The sequence below is a fragment of the Montipora capricornis genome, chromosome 4 (genome assembly GCF_036669925.1).
Source record: "Montipora capricornis isolate CH-2021 chromosome 4, ASM3666992v2, whole genome shotgun sequence".
NCBI lineage: Eukaryota > Metazoa > Cnidaria > Anthozoa > Scleractinia > Acroporidae > Montipora > Montipora capricornis.
The window spans coordinates 4589381-4609380 of NC_090886.1; the positions used below are offsets into that span (position 1 = coordinate 4589381).

The window sequence follows — 20000 nt, forward strand, 5'->3', positions numbered from 1 at the left end:
TCGTAAGCACGTATGACCTAGTGAAAACTGCCTTCCGATTCCGGTTACGATTCCATCGTTTACGATTCAGAGAAAATTAGATCGTCGGAGTCGGAAGCAGAAGCGGAAGAACAAGCCAATCACAATGCAAGAAGTGGGCCCGGACAAGGTGGAAATTTTGGCGCCAAAACAGAAGAAATAAAAAAATTGGCGAACGTAGAGTAGAATTTTATTCTTTGGTTCCTTTTTCTCCTTATTTTGCATAACTTACTGGTTTAGCAATATATACGGATCTGGACCCGCGACGCCGCGAAAGTGGCGGAGTGGGGACAGAAAAAAAACCTCCTCAAAACAGTCCCGTATATACTACTGGTTTCTTTCATCACATACCTGATTTAACCCCAGCTTGTTTTGCCACCTCCTGCCAAGTATTCTTTTTCATGTTTTTAGTTTTTAAAATTTTGCAAGACTTGTCGTATAACACAGGGAAAAGTCTTGCAGTCTCCACAACCTTCTCGCCCATGGCCGCTGTTTGTTTATCGCGGCAGACAGTAATTGAATAGCCTGGGCTCGTATATTGATTGTGATTGGCCTGTTCTTCCGCTTGTGCTTCCGACTCCGACAATCTGGTTTTCACTGAATCGTAAGCGACGGAGTCGTAAGTGCAGTCAGAAGTAAATGGAACCGTACTTATTCTTCCGACTCCGATTTCGTCGACCTTATGAGTCATAAGCCAGGTCATAAGCACTCTTACGACTCCGCTTACGACTCTGACTCCAATTCCGTCGCTAGTGAAAACTAGCCTTTAGGCTAAGTTTAAAACGCACACATCGACACACGATGGATAGCAAACGCAGATCGAATTGCTCAGCATTTCTATCCGTAACTGAATGAACGTTGAGATAAGAATTATTTATTAAATACAACGAGGAACAAACAGCAGTTAACATTTGTGATGAAACCATGCATTCACATACAAATAGAACTGTAGAGCTGACTCTTTTTGAAGTTGCTTGAAATTTACAGCGTTTGCAAACCGATCCCATCTGTGGCATCGGCTTCTGGAAATGGTGGGAGGTATGAGCGTTTTCCTCTCTGATCAAAGGCGGACTAAACGGTTCCGGAATTGAACCGATTGCAATGAATGAAATGGCCCGTATACTCACCGTCGTCCATTTTGAACAATTAGTTAAGAAAAATGCATTTTTTAAAAGATCAGACTTGTTCATGTGGTTGTTTTTCGCTTTTCACGCCCTGTTCTTTTTGCCATCTTCTCTAATCTCCCTGATGAAGTCTGTGTGATCAGACAAAACCGGTCGGAGGAAATAAAGCAAGATGACAAAATCTGTTGCTGTGTGCTGCTCATTCATGCACCTTGTATTTACTTAAAAAGCTCATCAATTAATTGGGAGATGATCTGCTGTTTAATATATTTTGTCAATTTGATAAAGTGATGACATCAAGCCGATGGATCCATGTTCACCGTTTCCTTCATTCTAGGAATAGACAAAGCTTACAACGTAAGTCATGTGGGAGGTATTTTAAATTTCATTACCGCCAGTTCTAGGAAACGGCTTTGAATGAGTCGAATCATCTCTTCTCGGAAACGCTGAATAATTTCTAAGAAAACAAAAATTACCTGAACATTAAATATTGAAGGTAACCGGATGGGCATGTGATTTCACTACACACTTCTAAGTGAAAAAAAAAACAATTAGATGATAAGACAATTTTGTGCATACCACAAAACCTAATGCAATACTTTTTAAAACAATTTTACTAAATTAAAACAGCTAACCTCCTGCACATAGAGCTGTTTTCAATTGAGTGTCGAAAGTAATTAGATAATTACTTTGGTTTATGATTACTTCATTCAGTGATTGGTTCAAAGTTCTCGCGCCATTTTTTTCAACCAATCAGAAGTGAAACCAAAACCAATTGTGGCTCGCGCGTGCACATTTTCCCACACTTTGTGTCGGATACGTGTAATTACTTCGAGTTTTGATTGGTTTACTGGATTGTCTGCGTCCTTTTTGATTGGCCAAAGTGATTACTTTGGTTTTGGTTTTACGACACTCAATTGAGACTCGCTCTATCACAAACAACTTGTGCTAATTGGCCATTAATCAATGGATACAAGATACAACTTGACTTGTTTTTGCACTAAGAAATATATATATAAAATATCAAAATTCGCTTCGCCAGTTCATCCTAAGGATGGTTGCTTTAATGTCTTGCCGCTGTCTTTCAGAGAAAACGTACGTACACGGTTCAGTTCATATGATAAAAAATAAAACAATATTGCTAGATATTTCAAAGTTTTATGCAACATCAGTGTGTTTCTAAATCGTTGGATCAAAGGAGTAATTCACTGGCTTAATGATGAAATATCCAAATTCGTTGTCTAACTCAAAGTACAGATCGTTTTCACTCGCTTGACAACTCGCCAAATTCGTTTACTAAAACGACAGGCACCACTTCCATAAAAGAAAGTAATTCCCTGGGTGTTAATTAGGTATAAAATCATCGCCGACCGCTTATAAATCACCGATGGTTCATCTCCCCGCTTGTTGTTACGATAATCGTTTCCTTATATGGCGGCTATAGGGTCAAATTAAAATGAACTATCTTACGGTGTGCAAGGAGTTGACTACATTTTAACTTCTTTAATTGATAATCTGACTTAAATCTTCTTCTTGAAACTCCTTTTGCCTCGTTGAGCACTACAGTTAAATCTTTTTTGTCATGGATAGTGGTTAGTGCAAAGATTAATTCGCTAAAACATGAAGGTTGTTTCGGCGCGCGTTCGTTCGAGTCAGAGAGCATTATTTCCTAATAATGGCCACAGAAACCTAACTGAACACTCCGGTTGTGATAAACCGTCCACAATTACTACGTTTCCTCAATTTCTTTTTTCAGTAACATGCAAACATTTTGTAATTGGTGCTTTGAGACGCTCTAATTTGTGGACGATTATTCTTTGAAACTCCCTCCAACATTTGGAATTCTCCATAGCATGAGTGATGGAGGAAGTCAAAACTTCTTATAAGGTAGGGTATAAGTCCTTGGGAAATCTTTCTGGGTACGAGGTTAGAACGTTCCGGATACATGCCTTGTTGCCCAAATGGTTGATGCTTTTCTGGCCGTGGTTGAGTCTGTAGCACATATCTAGTCCTTCCTTCATTGATGCCTCCATTTTGGTTAATAATTTTTCTTTCACAGATGCCTTGTTTTCTTGTCATTTCATGATAGAGGAGACCCAGGTGAGTTTTGACCATAACTTTCCATGTGTGATCCGCGTTCTCTAGCTCTCTCTCACAAACGAGTTCTGCCTTTAAGAGCAGCTCCTTTGCTTTTTCAAAGTTGCCTTTTTTCTGGTGACAAATTCCATAATTTTTTAGGGTTAAGATGCTCTCCTTTTGTTCGTGTGTTCCAAGCTTTTCCAAAACGTCCATGGCCTTTCCGTAGTACATCAAGGCCATATCTATCCCTTGATCATTCTGTTCAGCAAATAAAAAAAAGTCTGCAATGTCCTTTAAACATTGAGCCGTCATGAAATGATCTCCAAGGAGTGTATGGAACAAAGAAAGGGCCTGCTGCAACTTTTCGTTCGCTTCCGCGTTCTTCTTGCGCCGTTTAGCGTCTCTTCCGGCTAATAAAAGGCTCACTGCAGTTTCAGGATGGCCAGGAAGCTTGTCATTGCAGATTTTCAATGCCATCTCGTACAACGTTTTGGGTTGAGAATCATAACTGTCCTCCTCCGATAAAAAACGAGCTCGGCTATGCAAGTAGAACACACGGGAAAGGATCCTCGTCTCGAATTCGTGCTCGTGTGCTGAAAAGAGGCGATGTGCCTCTTCCATGAGATCTTTGTATTTTGTATCGTCACCAAGCCTTCTCTTCTCTTGACCAAGCAGACACAAAAGCTCCACACGGTGCAGTGGCTGTGATTTGGCCTGAAAATACTTGCTACTAAGTAGCAGTTCCAAGATCTGGATGTAAACCTTCGATGAGATGCATTTTTCCAAGTACTCGAACGTTTGAAAAAGACTATCGAGGAACGTTTTGCACGAGGTTGCGATCTCTTGGGTCTCCAAACCATTAGCGAAATCTTGAAGGAAATGCTCGAAGTTTTGCCTGTCTGCAGTGAAAGATTCGATGGCTTCTTTGCATGTGTCTTTTCCCCAATACAAACGTGTATTTTCTTCCAGACGGGAAATGAAGTGCTCACAAGCTAATTCTTTGCTGTGAAGTAAAACCTGCGGATTTTCAGTTTCACCAATTTTCTTAGCAAAAGCGCGGATGAGAGAATGCATCTGATATCTATGGGAACCTGCCCGTTCAACGACAACGAGAGATCTGTTGTTTAAGGAACGTAGCGTCGTAATCGGTGTAGTTTCAGGGTCCAAGGTTTCCTTCAAAACGGCTTCGGCAGCATTGTAATCAAATGATCCGGGAAATATGGACAGAGCTATTAAAGCATCTTTTTCAGTTTGCGTCAACAGATCAAACGAATTCATTATAGCTTTTTGGAATGATTCATCGCCATCTTCCAGGATAGTCATTGGTTCTTTTTCAAGATGTTTGATAATCCTCTCTTCAGGGTAGTCTGACAGAAGGGGACCGACAATTGAGAGTGCCAAAGGGACACAGCCACAAAGCTCGATTATTGTTTCCACTTCGGAATTTTCTTCAATTTTGGGCCCTGTACGGCTAACACGAGAGATAAGTAACTGTTTGGCCTCGTCGGGTGGCAGAAGGCTTAAATTTACTTGTTTCCATGGCAGGCGTTTAGGTTGGAACCTCTTTCTGGATGTAATTACAAACGCTACATTATGCTTCGATAACTTTCTCATGGCACTCAGGGTCTCCAGCAATAAATCTCGGTCTGCTTCCGACTCTAGAAGACTATCTGCATTATCAAGAACAAATACCACTTGGCTTTGGATCTGTTTGCTCCAGTTTTTGAGCCAATATTCCGGATCCCCCGGTAGCTGCCCGACTATCTTGCCACATGAGTGGATCATTTCAGTTGCTGCTTCGAGGAATGTTGCCTTTTTTAGAAGACTGCAAAATAACACAGTATGCCCATTTTCTTTTAATTTGTGGGTTGTCTCCCTGGCCACAGTTGTTTTTCCAAAGCCCGGTCCACCAGTAATCAATACAACGGCATCTGTTCCACTCTGAAGGTATTGTTTTACGTTGTCGATTTCCTTAGAACGTCCAAATACTTCCGGCACTTCGTCTGGTAGACAGCTACTAGGCTCGTCATTTTCTTGCTGCTGCAATCTTCGCCCTTTTTTTATGTGTTCCTCCACTGTGTGATACGCATCGCGATCGATTGGATCATTCTTGAGGCGCTGAAGTTTTTGTCGCTGGTTATAAACCATTATTCCCTCCAAAGCTGAAGATATTTTATCCCATTTGTCTTCGAATTCACTTTCGGTAATGGCAGTAAAAGGGCTATGGGACAGCTCATTTCTGAAATATTTGATTCTGGCGATGTTCGCTTCTATGCTTGCGTCCTTCTTAGCAGGCAGCTTGTGTCATCCTGTTACAGGCGCTGGTAAGTCGGAAATTTCTCGAATCAACAAATGCAACAGAGAAATGTCAAACTGCGCAATGTTTGGTGGGTCACCAGTACCCGGGAACAACTTTTCCCATTGATCATCAACAATGACACGTCTTGATCTTAGATTCTGGAGCTTCGGCAAATTTTTCTTTAGGACGTCCTCCAATGTTTCGGGGTGTATGGAAAACAAAAGAAATCGCTCCAAAGCAGATGTTCCTTCGTCGATGAGTAATCGAGCCAGTCTTGTCCAATTGGTTTTTTCCTGTGATACACCACCGAATGCTGAGGATATAGTGTCACCACTATCAACAGACAGAGAGGAAGAACTCGTTGGTGATGCCATTCTCTTAAACAGTACGAAGTCAACAGAAAGTGTTTACAACGTATCGAGACAAGCGTGTAAAGATTGGTTTTTTGCAGTGAGAACCGGCGATCGCTTGACAGCTGTAATACTCTCGGAAAAAGTATTGCTTCTCAGTTAACTATGCTTACGAGTGTCGCGTAATTTTATGTGCTGCCAATGGATGGGGCACTGCTGGTCGATCAATTCTTCACAAGAATCTTTTGTTGCCGGGATCCGTCCACAAATTTCTCTTGAGGCGATTTAGTTGACGCTGTTATCGCTTCGCAAAGCACATTCCTGTTTGTGAAAAATGTTAATCAATTCAGATGCTATACCAATCAATTTAACCAATCACATCCAAGCTATTTTTGTCTCCATTAGGATGAGTTAGAGGTTCATGATATAATGTGTTTGCTCCTGCCTAACTTGTTCTTTAGAGTAATTTATCCACTTTTTAAAATTACTTGGGACCTTATGCTTTTGTATATTTCTAAATAATTTTGTAAGCTGTAGGGTAATAAAAGAGCAAAATTGTTTTTCTTCTGCGAGACACAAATTGTATAAAGCTGATCCATTAGATTTGACTAATAATAAATCATTACCTGTTGTGGGAAGGAAACAATTCCAACACTGTTTCATTTATTCTAGGAAAGCTCCCACTGTTTCTAAGAATTATTTACTTCGATATAAATTACCTCAGCAGTTACGCGACCAATACAAACAACAAAACAAGTTTGACTCACGTTACTTACTCACGTTGCCAATTAGTCATTAAGACGGCATAAGCAAATGATTGTTTTCAACCGGCTGATTAGATCAAAACAATAAAACACAATCATGTGGTCAGGTCTGGCGATACACATTCACGCAGTTTCAACCACATAACCAGCTTCCCCCTAGCTTCCTTTATGTTCAAGTTCATCCATACGACCAACAGCCTTGGTTGTCTTGGTTAGTCATCTCAGATTTAAAATCTCTTATTAACCGAGCTCGAGGTCCGTCTGTAAATTAGAAACACAGACGAAACGAATCTTTACCTCGATAGAAATCGAAAAGAAAAATCATGCAAATGATTGTAACGCCATGAATGTATTCCAATAGAAATGGTCTAGACTACGTTTTACCCCTCAAGACATTCATTAACTAAGTGCTTTGTTGTGAAGATGATCGCTGCATCTGGCGGACCGATATGTTTTTTTTCTGTGTTGTGTCTTTTTTCTAAGTATTGTAAACTTGTTGTAAGTAGTTTGTATATTGTATGTATCGTATTGGGTAAATATCTTAATGTAAGTAAACTTTAAGGATACTACCGTAAGTAAGTATCGCTGGTATCCTCAGGGCTCACACCTGACATCATGGCGGCCATGTTGTTCTGAACAATAGCGAAAACATGGCTCTATTATTATGCAAAACGTGAGCGACATTTTTCTTTTGTCTGGTACACCAACACGGCTGTCTACTCACGTGAGTGCAAGGCAAGCATGACTGAGGACAGCTATTCTTAGAGTTCTTTTCATAGAGTTATGTCGTAGAGTTAGAGTTAAGTTTCCAAAATCCTGAATTCAAGATTTTGGAAGCCAACATTCATAAAAGCTAATCTTAGGCCTAAAAACTTTTGTTTAGGCCTTAGCTTTCATGCATAATCTTGAATTCAGGATTTTGGCTGCCAAAATCTTAAATTCAGGATTTTGGCTGTCCAGAATCTTGAATTCAGGATTTTCTAATTCTGATGTCATACCTCTATGCCGAAAATAACTCTATTGCCAGTCAACCTCGGCAAGCATCGTATTAAAAAGTGAATTTTAAAAAACGGGGTTCAGTAACTTACACTACGGTCCGAGAAAGCGAGGTTAATAGGAGATATTTAAGGCGCTTTTAATAGACCTTATTCAAGATGGCCGCCATGTTGGCTTTGCTATTATCATACAAATAAGCTACTCACTTCTGAGGAGGCAAACAACACAAGTTCGAGAGGTTATAACGAACATCTTAGCCACACAGATAATTTGTTTCACGTTCATTGAATGTTTATCACCTAAATAGTAAAATAGAATGATTACACAAGTTATTTTGATGTTTTTTAGTGAAAAATGAGCAGATAACGAAGTAGAGGCAATCAAAATATATAAAAGGTACTAAATTCTAAATTCTAAAATGTACTTTTAGCAATGTTATTTCAATATTTCGACGAGCCGATTTTCCTCAATTTGCCTTTTTTCCAGTGTTTGCCCCCCAGCATAACACATGTCTAATTTGCATGACAATTTAAAAACCAACATGGCCTCTATCGTGAATAAGGCCTATGAAGTGTCGCAAAACAAATACCAAAGTAATTCCTTCGACCAATCACAGCAAGTGCAACAGCGCAATGAACCAATGCGAATTCGTAGCAATTACATGTAACTTGCTCAAAGTGCGGGAAAAATCGCGCTTGCAAGTAGTGATTGGTTTCGGTTTTCCATTTCATTGGTTGATAAACTGGCGCGAGATTTTTAACCAATCACCAAGCAGAGCAATAGATCGATTCGGCTATTTCACAACCTAGTTCCTAGGGTCTTAGCGGCTTCCAACATGGACCGGACCGGAGAAGACCCTGGCACAAAGCGGATCACGTGACCACATTTTGTCCATCTACATTTTTTTAAGAACCTTATTTTAGACATTTTTTGTACATAAAGACATTTTAAAAATATTTTTTATAATACCTTTTAACAGATTTTTACAAAACATTTCAAAACATTTTTTTTATTTTTTTACAATAAAGACTAGTGAGCAGCACACAGAAACAGACCTTGCTTTTATTTCTCCGACCGGTTTCGTCTTATTACGCAGACTTCATCGAGGAGTTTGAACAAGATGGTTAAAATGAATTTGTTAGCATACCTTATTTACAAAGGCGGTAAAAATCACGTTCGAGCAACGGTGCGAACGGCGAAAAACACCTACAAAACAGTACGTAGATTTTTGGGGCTCACGGATTTAACGTTTCTGTCACTCTAATATACCTTAATTTGACCATCTTAAAAGAAATGTACAAAGAAATTACAAATTAGTAAAATGGTAATAATGGCAGCTTAGTTATGTTGAAGTGTCCTGGGTAAAAAGCTGTTCTTGTGTCTATTTGTCCCAGAAATGGGGACTGATTTCCGACAATTTGTTCTTAAGTTATAGTCAAAATGTCTGGTAACTGCAGGTCGGTTGTGTAGGGGGTGGCTGTTATCATTGCTGATCTTATTCAGTTCTTTAGTAGTAGCTTCGTTTCTACTCGACTCGAGGGACGGTAAACTGTCTGGTGGGAGACCAATAAGTCGTAGACACCTTTTCTGGATACGCTCCACCTCGTCTTTTAAGTATGAAGGAATTCCTCCCCATACGGGAGCACCATATTCCAAGATAGGGAATTATTAGGGTGGTATAGATGCTGAGGCCAACCTCTTTAGGTAATCGCGCTTTAGAATATCCGCTTTGAAGATTTTTTGGTAATGTTCTCAACATGTGCATTCCATTTAAGGTCATCTTGGAACCAAACTCTTAACAGCTTGAAATGATTAACTCTCTCGATGGTAGTTGATCCGATTTGGAGCAGTGGGGGCTCTGAAGTTTGACGAGTGCTGATGCACGTGTCTTTAGTCTTCTTTGAGTTTATTGCCATCTTGTTATCGTCCGCCCATGCACACACAGAGTCCAGTACACTTTGCATACCGCTGATGTCATCACGTTGTAGGCACGAGTGGATGGTGCAATCGTCGGCGTGCGTACATGTACTTACGTTGGTATTACTATGTTCCCATTATCCCTCTAGAAAGTATGTGTATTCTGCTATATGAAGTAACACCTATAAGGATAGGCTCTATCTTGGTTTCTCAAAATACTTGTGGCATCTTGTACTCACTTGCTGTAGTTTACAAGGGCTTTGTTCTCATTTTTCGCTCTCTTAAATATTGCCAACTGAAATGATTACAATAATGGCTGATGCCAAGTTTAATTTATTTTCATGCCTTGCTGTTCAGTTTAGCAGTCAGTACTTTTGAATCACGGGAGATTATTACTATTTTCCTGCTGATCATGTATCCACTCCCACCCCACAGAGTAATTAAATTATGGTAATCCATCATGAGGTAGGTTATTGTGTGGTGCAAGAGTCTGGTGCCAAATACATCACCACTGTTCCTCTCACCGACATGGTGTCTCTTCCTTTTTTAGCAATGTTCCTTAAATGGTAGAAAAAAAAAGACTTACATGCTGCGGACGCACGAGGAGTCATAGACAGAGGGTCACTTTGTACTCCAGTGTTGGAACAGACAATGTTCTCAATGACAATATTTAGACTTTCCAAAGGAGATCGAGGTCGAAAACATGATGACAAGAGCCAGATCTCAGTTTTTCACCATTTAGCTTCAGTTTGAATTCGGTACGTTATTGGTAGCAAGCCAGTGGCAGCAAAGCCTTTAGTCAGCGCACTCCTCAACGTGAAACGAGTAATATTTCAAGATGATGTTTATAAAAAACAATAGGCGCCGGAGGTTATTAAAATGCACTAATTTTGCATTGATTTCTTCGACCGACTAGGTGAAATTTAGTAAAGAAAAATGTATTTTAAGCGGCAGGTACAAAACACAGGTCTCAGATCACAGATCTCGTTCACAGGTCTCTGTGTTGCCAATACAGAAACAAACCTGAACATTCATTAAAGCTAACGTTAGACCTAATTAGACCTAAATTAGAGATGCTAGGCCTATTAAGGAAGGTACGTTTTTAATTTGGGGGGTGGGGGGGAGGGCAAGGGCCTCAGAGGGGAGGGTCATAAAAAAATGGGACCCTTGGGGAGGGTCAACCCTTAGTTTAAAGGTATTAAGGGCGGCTCAAGCCTTCTTTTTGCACAGTGGTTTCTGCAAATTTGTTCAGGTACCACACTGCTGTCATTTGTTCCTCTTCATTTTTCATGTTTCTTTTGGTTTTTTCTTTTTTTTTTCTTTATGACGGTTTTGTTTTCTCTTTCGAGACTTTCGTATTGATAAAACAAAGACCTGTGACCTGACACTTGTGTTTTGTACCTTTCCCCATTTTAAGTTCAGACGCCTTCAGGTGGTTGGTGTTAACCTTGTTCGGTATCTTTAGTTGAAAGTAGTCAATATTTGAAACTGTATACCACGACCTTATGGCCATCAATTAATTAAGACACGATTTGATGTTTATTGTATTTTGTCAATTTTGGTGAAGTGATGATATCAATCCGATTGATCCAAGTCCACCGTTTCAAGGATAATTTTAGAATAAAGGGCCACTTCTCGGAAAGAAAGAGCTCAGAAAATTTTCATTCCCGGACAAATTAAGCATGCAAAGCAAGTCATGTTTAAGGTATTAGTTTATTTATCGCCAGTTTTAGGAAACTCTGCTTTGATTGGGTCGGCTTTAGTTATTGTTTCTTCTCGGAAAGCCTGAATAGTTTCTCAGAAACATGACCTCAACGTGAACTGATATGCATGTGATTTCATACACTTCTAACATAAAATACATATACATAAAATAACAAAATTCGTCAGTTTCGTTCATCCAATTAGTGTCCCAGCTATCCAAAGGCTGGATGTCTTGCTTGCTTTCAAAGAAACCTATGTCTACCTGGCGAGGGCACCTACATGCCAGCTAATATTGTGAAAAATAAAACAATATTCTGTTAGATATTTCAAAGTTCTATGCAACATCAATGTGTTTCTAAATCTTTGGATCAAAGGAGTAATTCAATGGCTTAATGATGAAATATCAAAATTCGTTATCTAAATCAACAGTATAGATAGTTTTCATTCACTTGACAACTTGCCAGATTGCTTTACTAAAACGACAGGTAACATTTCTATAAAAAATATAAAATTAATTATCTGGGGATTGACAAGGTCCAAAAACATTACTGCCATATCATTGTAAAGGAAAATCACCTGTGGTTCATCTCCCCCCTTGTTGTTGTTATCGTTCCCTTCTATGGCGGCTGTAAAGTCAAATAAAAATGATTTATCTGTTGTGCACTACCTGAATACAATTAAATCTTCTTCTCGAACTCCTTTTGCGTTACAGTTTAATTTTTTTTCCTCACGGATAGTGGTTTGTGCTAAGATAAGTTCGTTAAAACCAAAGCCTTCGTTCGGTTTTACTAGGTTTGATAGCTGCATTTTCTTGTCAGATCATAGCATTATTTCGTAATCAGTAATGGTCATAGAAACCTTAATGAACACTCTGATTATGATAAACTGTCCACGATTACTCCGTCCTTCGGTGTCACTTTTCAGAAACAAACATTTTGCAATTGGCGTCTTTAGGTTTAACCTGTGGACCATTATCATTCGAAACTTCCTCTAAGTTTTGGAATTCTCCACAGCAAGAGTGTAAGAGATCAGGACTTCTTCTCTTCGCGAGGGTATGAGTCTTCTGGAATTCTTTTTGGGTACAAACTTAAGACTTTCCAGATCAATTTCTTGCTGCCCAAATGGTTGATGCTTTTCTGGCCATTGTTGAGTTTGTAGCACATATCTAGTCCTTCCTTCATCGATGCCTCCATTTTGCTTAATAGTTCCTCTCTAACAGATTCTTCGTTTTCTTGTTTGTCAGCCATTTCATGATAGAGGAGACCCAGTTGAGTCTTGACCATAACTTTCCATGTGTGATCTTTCTCAAGCTCTCTCTCGCAAACGAGTTCTGCCTTTAAAAGCAGCTTCTCTGCTTCTTCAAAGTTGCCTTTTTCCATGAGACAACCTCCATAATTTTTTAGGGTTAAGATGCTCTCCTTTTGTTCGTGTGTTCCTAGCTTTTCCATAACTCTGATGGCCTTTCCGTAGTACTTCAAGGCCTTATCTAGCCATTGGTTACTCTGTTTGACAAAGAAAACAAAGTCTGCAAAGTCCTTTAAACATTGAGCCGTCATGAAATGGTCTCCAAGAAGTTTTTTGAACAAAGGATAGGCCCGCTGAAACTTTTCGGTTGCTTCGGCGTTCTCCCTGCGCCGCTTAGCGTTTCTTCCGGCAAGTAAGAGGTTGACTGCGGTTTCGGGATGGCCAGGAAGATTCTTCTCGCAGATTTCCTGTGCTTTATCGTACAACTTTTTGGGCTCAGGATAAAACCTGTTCGCCTCTGACAGAAAACGAGCTCGGCTATGAAAGTAGAACACGCGAGAAAGGACCTTCGTCTCGAATTCGTCCTCGTGTGTTGAAAAGAGGCGATGAGCCTCTTCCATGAGATCTTTGTATTTCGTTTTGTCACCAAGCCTTCTCATTTCTTGACCAAGCAGACACAAAAGTTCCACACGTTGCACTGGCTGAGATTCGGCCTGAAAATACTTGCCATTGAGTAGCAATTCCAAGATCTGGATGTAATCCTTCGGTGAGATGCATTTTTCCAAATACTCGAACGTTTGAGAAAGGCTATCGAGGAACTTTTTGCACGAGGTTGCGATCTCTTGGGCCTCCAAACCATTGGCGAAAACTTTAAGGAAATACTCGAAGTTGTGTCTGTCTGCACTGAAAGATTCGATGGCTTCTTTGCATGTGTCTTTTCCCCAATACAAACGTGTATTTTCTTCCAGACGGGACATGAAGTGCGCACAAGCTAATTTTCCGCTGGGGAATAAAACTTGCGTATTTTCAGTTTCACCAATTTTCTTAGCAAAAGCGCGGATGAGAGAATGCATCTGATATCTATGGGAACCTGCCTGTTCAACGACAACGAGAGATCTGTTTTTTAAGGAACGTAGAGTCTTAATTGGCATAATTGTTTCCCTCAAAACGGCTTCGACAGCATTGCGATCAAATGATCCGGGAAATATGGACACAGCTACTAAAGCATCTTTCTCAGCCTTTTTCAAAAGATCAAACGAATTCATAATCGCTTTTTGGAATGATTCATTGTCATCTTCCAGGATAGTCATGGGTTCCTTTTCAAGATGTTCAATAATTCTCTCTTCAGGGTAGTCTGACAGAAGTGAACCGACGATCGAGAGTGCCAAAGGGACACAGCCACAAAGCTCGACTATGGTTTCCACTTTTGAAAATTCTTCAATTTGTGTTCCTGTACGGCTCACTCGAGAGATAAGTAACTTTTCGGCCTCTTCGAGTGGTAGAGGGCTTAAATTTACTTCTTTCCAGGAAAGACTCTTGAGTTGGACCCTTTTTCTGGAAGTAATTACAAAAGCTACATTCTGCTTTGATAACATTCTCATGGCACCCAGGGTCTCTAGGAATAAATCTCGGTCTGCCTCCGACTCTAGAAGACTATCTGCATTATCGAGGACAAATACCACTTGGCTTTGGATCTGTTTGCTCCAGTTTTTTAGCCAATATTCGGGATTCTCTGGCAGCTGCCCGACTATCGTACCACATGAGTGGATCATTTCAGTGGCTGCTTCGAGGAATGTTTTCTTTTTTGGAAGACTGCAAAATAACACAGGATGCCCATTTTCTTTTAATTTGTGGGCTGTCTCTCTGGCCACAGTTGTTTTTCCAAAGCCCGGTCCACCAGTAATCAATACGACGGCATCTGTTCCACTCTGAAGGTACTGTTTTACTTCGTGTATTTCCTTAGAACGACCAACGACTCCCGGAACTTTGTCTGGTAGACTGCTGCTAGGCTCGCACTGTGATACACCAATATAATTTTATAAGCTGTAGGTTAATAAAAGTACAAAATCGTTTGGTTTCTGGGAGACAAATTGCATAAACCTCATTCATTAGATCAAATAAATTATTAACTATTCTGTAAAGGAAACAATGCCAACACTGTTTCATTTATTCTCGGAAAGCTCTTACTATTTCTAAGAATCATTTACGACCAAGACAAAAAAAGATTATGTATTGACGTACGTAACTAAAGTCGCGTTTACACGACAGAGGAAAAATAGCAGTGAACTTTTATCCGTTCCACTACGGGTCCATAGGCGCCTATGGTCCCGTAGCAGAACGGATAAAAAAAGTTCACTGTTTCTTTACCAAAATGATTGGAACCGTTCCACCTTTTATCGGGCCCGTGTCATTTTTCCTCTGTCGTGTAAACGCGTCTTTAGTCACCTTTATATTAAGTCACAAAGTACAAGCAAATGATTATTTTAACTGGCGGATTATCAAAGAAAAAAATAAAACACAATCAAGTGGTTCAGGTCTAGCAATACACCTTCACCCACTTTCAACTACATAACCAGCTTCTTCCATTTTCATTTTCACTCATACGACCAACAGCCTTGATAGACCTTTTCACGGTTTCCGACGCCATATTGGTTGGGGAGGAAACACCGCTTAAATTACAGTGTATGTATGGGAATTTTGCCGACTTTGAACCATTCATGATAAATCCTTTAAGGCCTGACGATTGTGGATAGCGAGAATACCTCTCAAAAAGCACTTCTATTGAGATTATTTTCGTGAAGTATGACTATCAGAATCACGCTACAACGACCGTGGTAAACAAAACTATGCAAATTTCCGCGAAATTTGAAGCGACATGAGGAGATTTCTAATATCCAATTTTCAGACTTTGTTCCTTGTGCAATGATCTCATTTTCCGCTGAGTGAATGATATTAACAAAACGACTAAAAAATTTAAGAATTTTTGAAATATGCCTGTTTGCAGCGGAGTTATAAAGGCTTGAATTCGGCCAAAATCCCATACAAGCCGCGTTTGCCCCCAAACCAAGATGGCGTCAGAAACCGTGAAAAGGTCTATTGTCTTGGTTAGTTATCTCAGAGTTAATATCTAGTAACCGAGCTCGAGGTCCGTACTGAGTGTACTGTAAGTTTCGGCCCTTTTTTTTTCTGCGTCGCTCGCGGGCCTGAAATCGACGGGGAAAATCGAGGTTCGCAACAGGTATATACATCAAGTTAAGTTCTGGGACGATAGTCGAGAGAGGAGAGCAATGAAAAATAACTCCCAACTTGTGGCTGTGAATTGTATTGTTTTTCCATTGCGCAATAGGCCTCATTCACGATAGCCGCCATGTTGGCTTTCATATTGTCATGCAAATTAGCCATGTGTTAGGCTGGGGGGCAAACATTACAAAAAAGGGAAATTGCGGAAAATCGGCTTGTCGAAATATTGAAATAATATTGCAAAAAGTACCTTTTACAATAATTTTATATCTTTTGATTGCCTTTGACATTTTGACTTTCTTCTTCGTTATCTGCTCATTTTTCACTAAAAAAAAACGTCGAAGTAACTTGTGTAATCATTCTATTTTACTACTTAGAAGAGAAACATTCAATGACCGTGAAACAAATCATCTGTGTGGATAAGATGTTCGTTATAACCTCTCGAATTTGTGTTTGCCCCCTTTAGAAGTGTGTAGCTAATTTGCCTGATGATAGCAAATCCAACATGGCGGCCATCGCGAATAAGGTCTATTGGGTAACTTTTTTGCGACCATGGCCGACCAAAGACCCAGTAACTAAGGCGTGAGGGTTCTCATGATGTAGAGTGATTAAAATTGTACGATTGTGGTTGTTTTAGTAATCTTTGTGTCACCCGCTGTTTATGTTATATTCCCTTAAATTTAATGTGCGTATGACAATCAGTAATCGAGCGTAGGCATGAATATAATAAGCTGATTGAATTAGTACCAGTACTTTTTTCATGGATTTAATGTGAGCGCTGTGTGAATCAATAACGATAGCTGAAGTGTGGAAAACAATACTCTATTGACTTATTTAAGGAATGAAATAGTAACCAAGAGGCTACGGGTAACCTACACGTTTTTCGGAGGATTTTTAGCCGATTAAGCTCACAACAAATGTCGTGTATTTTTAATTAGACTGCGCAATTTAATACCATGCAAAGCAAAACTAATAATCTACAAATCATTCATCCTACCTCACTTAACTTATTGTCACTTAGTATGGCATAACTGCAGATCTTCTGACAGCAGAAAAATGGAGCGGATTCAGGAACGTTTGCTTAAAGCAGTCTTCATCTCCCATTCAGAAACATATGAAAACCATCTGGCTCACGCACGGTTACCGTTTACTACAAAATTCAAAGACTTCAAGATATGGCCGTATTAATGTATGAAGTAAAGAACTGGCCTTGGGCCGAATGTTCTTAATGAACTATTTAAATTAATCAAAAACACTCTAGATATTCACGAAGACTTGACTTCGGTATTTTTAACACTATTAACTATGGAAAGCATTCTAATACCAAGACCTTACAAATGATCCATTCAATAAATTGAAGGACTCCTTGAACATTGAATCTTTTAAAAAGAACATTAGGAAAATAGACCTAAAGTCATCTTTAAACAACAACGATGATTGCTGTAATCTCTGCAATTCTTAGAGACTGCTGATTTATACGTCGATTGTCTTATTTTGTACATTTTCAATTGATATATTTATATTTTATAATTGTATATATTATCTTAATCTTTTATTTGTAGATTTGTCTTCAGTCTTTTGTGTCCCCACTTCGTTGTAAAAACTAAATACATCGACACATTAATAAAGTATTTCATTCATTTTCCAATATAAAAAGATTGAAGAAGGATGACTGAAAAAATGAACGTCATCTTGAAAGACAGAGCCTCTGTTTTGTCCTTCATGATAAATCCCGCTGTCGGCCTCGCTTTAGGTGATCACGACAATTTGTCAAAATTTCTTAAGACTTCGTCAAAAATTTGTTAATATGATTTTGAAAATCTATACTATTGAGCAGCACACAGCAACAGATCTTGTCAAATTGCTTTTATTTCTCCGGTCGACTGGTTTCGTCTTATTACGCAGACTCGGGGAGTTTGAACAAGATGGTTAAAAGAACTTATTTGACATCTTCTTTACAAAGTACAAATCACGTTCCAGCAAGGGTGTGAACAGCAAAAAACACCTACACAACAATACGTGCAGGATATGACTAAAATCCTGCATGACGCTGACCTTAACAGGGCAAACCGTTCAAGTTGATAGTGAACTAAATAAAAGGTTTGATTGACATGTTTATAACTTTCACCAGCCATGGACGTTATAGTGAAAGTGTGCTATCCGCACTGTTCATTTTTCCAAAAGTTGTTTTATGATTGGATTGAGGATTGAATTTCAGTTAAATGTTTTCAAGTTCAAGTAACTCTTCTGCTATGTCATCAGTATCAGAGTCCTTTTCATATCGGTGAAGTCTCTTCAACTAAATGATATGGCGATGCACGAATTTGCTTATTTGAGACGGGGGCTCATTAATTTGTCAAACCGCATTAACGGTAGCAAAAAGAAACGGACTAAAGTTACGGTTCCCCGGCTGCTTCTTGTTTTGGACCAGGGCAATGACTGTCTAATATATGGCCGTTGTATATAGGGCCATATATTAGGGCCTGAACTGCAGCTTTCCATCGGACCCGGCTTTGTGCAGCCGTCCGTTTCACTCGATTCCATGACATCCCCAAGTCCTCATGCTCCTGCTGTATGGTTCTCCTCCATGACGTCTTTGGTCTGCCTTTCCTCCTAGCCCCCAGGAGGGTTCCACTCAAGGGACAGGTGGGTGAAGTTGGTGAGAGGTTTCCACATTTTCTAATATGGGAATTTGAGTGATATTATACGCATTGTACAAGTTATTTGCAACATTTCAAGTTATTCATTTGCGGGAACCAAATCCGAACTTCCATGCATGAATAAACCATACCGGATAAGTCTACAAGAAGTGTTACTGTCGTGATTAATGAATACAGTCTATCATTTATTGGTTTGATTTGAAGAACAGGGGGGCGGGGGCTTAAAAGAGAGGAGAGCTTAATAGTTTCTTCCTCTGAAAAGGGAGCTTATTCGAGAGGGGATGCTTAATACAAGAAATACGGTAATTCTACATGATTTGAGAAAGGTCTCAAATTCTGCACTCATAAATTGTTTTGCTTTGTCGGAAACGATTTTGGTCCGGAAATCCTAACGTAGTAAAAATATCGCTCAGCGCCTTCCGCGGTCGTCTCTTTCAAGACGAATGAGTATCGTTAAGCGTAGGTGAAAACATAACACTCTCCTATTACTTCGTTATTTACTTCTCATAAACTGCACACTCTTCGATGGCCAGATATTTTGGGAACAATTACTAAATAGGAAACCCAGGGGCTGGCTACAGTTACCTCTTCAATAATATTGTCTTCAAGCATTGTGTCAAGCTCATTATTGACTGCAACAATAATGCATCTTAGGTGTTGACTGACAGGTTTGACGCTAGGGTCAATGGCAATTTTATGCTCAAAGTCAGGAACCTTTCCTATGCCTTTGAAAATATTATCATATTCCTTTAACAAGGAGGCTACAATCTTGGACAAAATTGTTGAGAAAACTCTGCTTTTGGACTAAACTCCGATCACGAGTATGAAAAATAAGCTCTCTTTTTGCCCCCACCCCCCCTGATCAATGTTGCTAGACGAAACAAAGCATGTCGAACCTGGGCTTATCAACATTGGTTGTAGGGGGGAGGGGGATCGCTAATAATGTGCGATATTGAGGACGTAGTGCGAAAAAAAACCACTGTTTTTAATATTCTCAACCCTTTTTGTCCAAGATTGTAGCTTATGCTTATCAGAATCTCGTTTGACTCACAGACTTGACTTCAGTGCTGATTTGTAACTTAAAACTAGAATCTGACTGAAATCGATGCACTACAGTGACGATCCTCAAAATCTTCAACGCACATGCTTTCGATCGGAGTGTACATTTGACAGCTCTACCACTCTTGCTGCTTTTTTATTACGTTAACCCTTCGTATTTTGGGCATCCCGGACATTTGATTATCGATTACCGATCGGCTATCGATAATTTAACAAACTTTTTTACGCTGTATAGCTTAGTGTCTACAGTGCTTGCGCAACAAACACAACAATGGAAAGGTTAGCATGTAGAAAATGGAAGTACCTTACTTTCAAATTTTTGTTTGGGGTTGTCCAATTATTGAAATTCAAGCCTTTATAAATACACTTGGGGAATTGTAAAATGACCTGAGAAATGGTCATACCGACGCTTCGTTTATATTGCCGTTGTCAAGCAAATAAGGACTTAATGAAATATAATGTCTCTTCGTTTTAACTACACATTGTAAATTACTCCATTTTGTAAATAGTAATACGAGTTAATAAACTATATAGTTACTATACCT

General features: G+C 39.5%; 3 protein-coding genes across 3 annotated transcripts in view; all 3 read right to left on the bottom strand.

The window, feature by feature from the left end:
• Positions 1-721, bottom strand: part of LOC138046010 (uncharacterized) — a 7953-nt gene extending 7232 nt beyond the window's left edge. The window contains exon 1 of the mRNA XM_068892698.1: positions 370-721. Within this exon, the coding sequence (XP_068748799.1) occupies positions 370-721 (352 nt within the window). The remainder of the gene's footprint in view (positions 1-369) is intronic.
• Positions 722-1686: 965 nt separating this feature from the next.
• On the bottom strand, positions 1687-6585 carry LOC138044419 (uncharacterized). The gene is made up of 2 exons (XM_068890933.1): positions 6497-6585; positions 1687-6191 (listed from the first exon to the last, which is right to left on the bottom strand). Exon 2 carries the CDS (start codon positions 5367-5369, stop codon positions 2895-2897), a length of 2475 nt encoding a protein of 824 aa, XP_068747034.1. The 5' UTR covers positions 5370-6191; positions 6497-6585; the 3' UTR covers positions 1687-2894.
• A 4566-nt stretch (positions 6586-11151) lies between these two features.
• On the bottom strand, positions 11152-14534 carry LOC138044420 (uncharacterized). Its single transcript, XM_068890934.1, has one exon. The coding sequence runs from the start codon at positions 14266-14268 to the stop codon at positions 12280-12282; it is 1989 nt and encodes a 662-aa protein (XP_068747035.1). The 5' UTR covers positions 14269-14534; the 3' UTR covers positions 11152-12279.
• Between the last annotated feature and the right edge of the window lie 5466 nt (positions 14535-20000).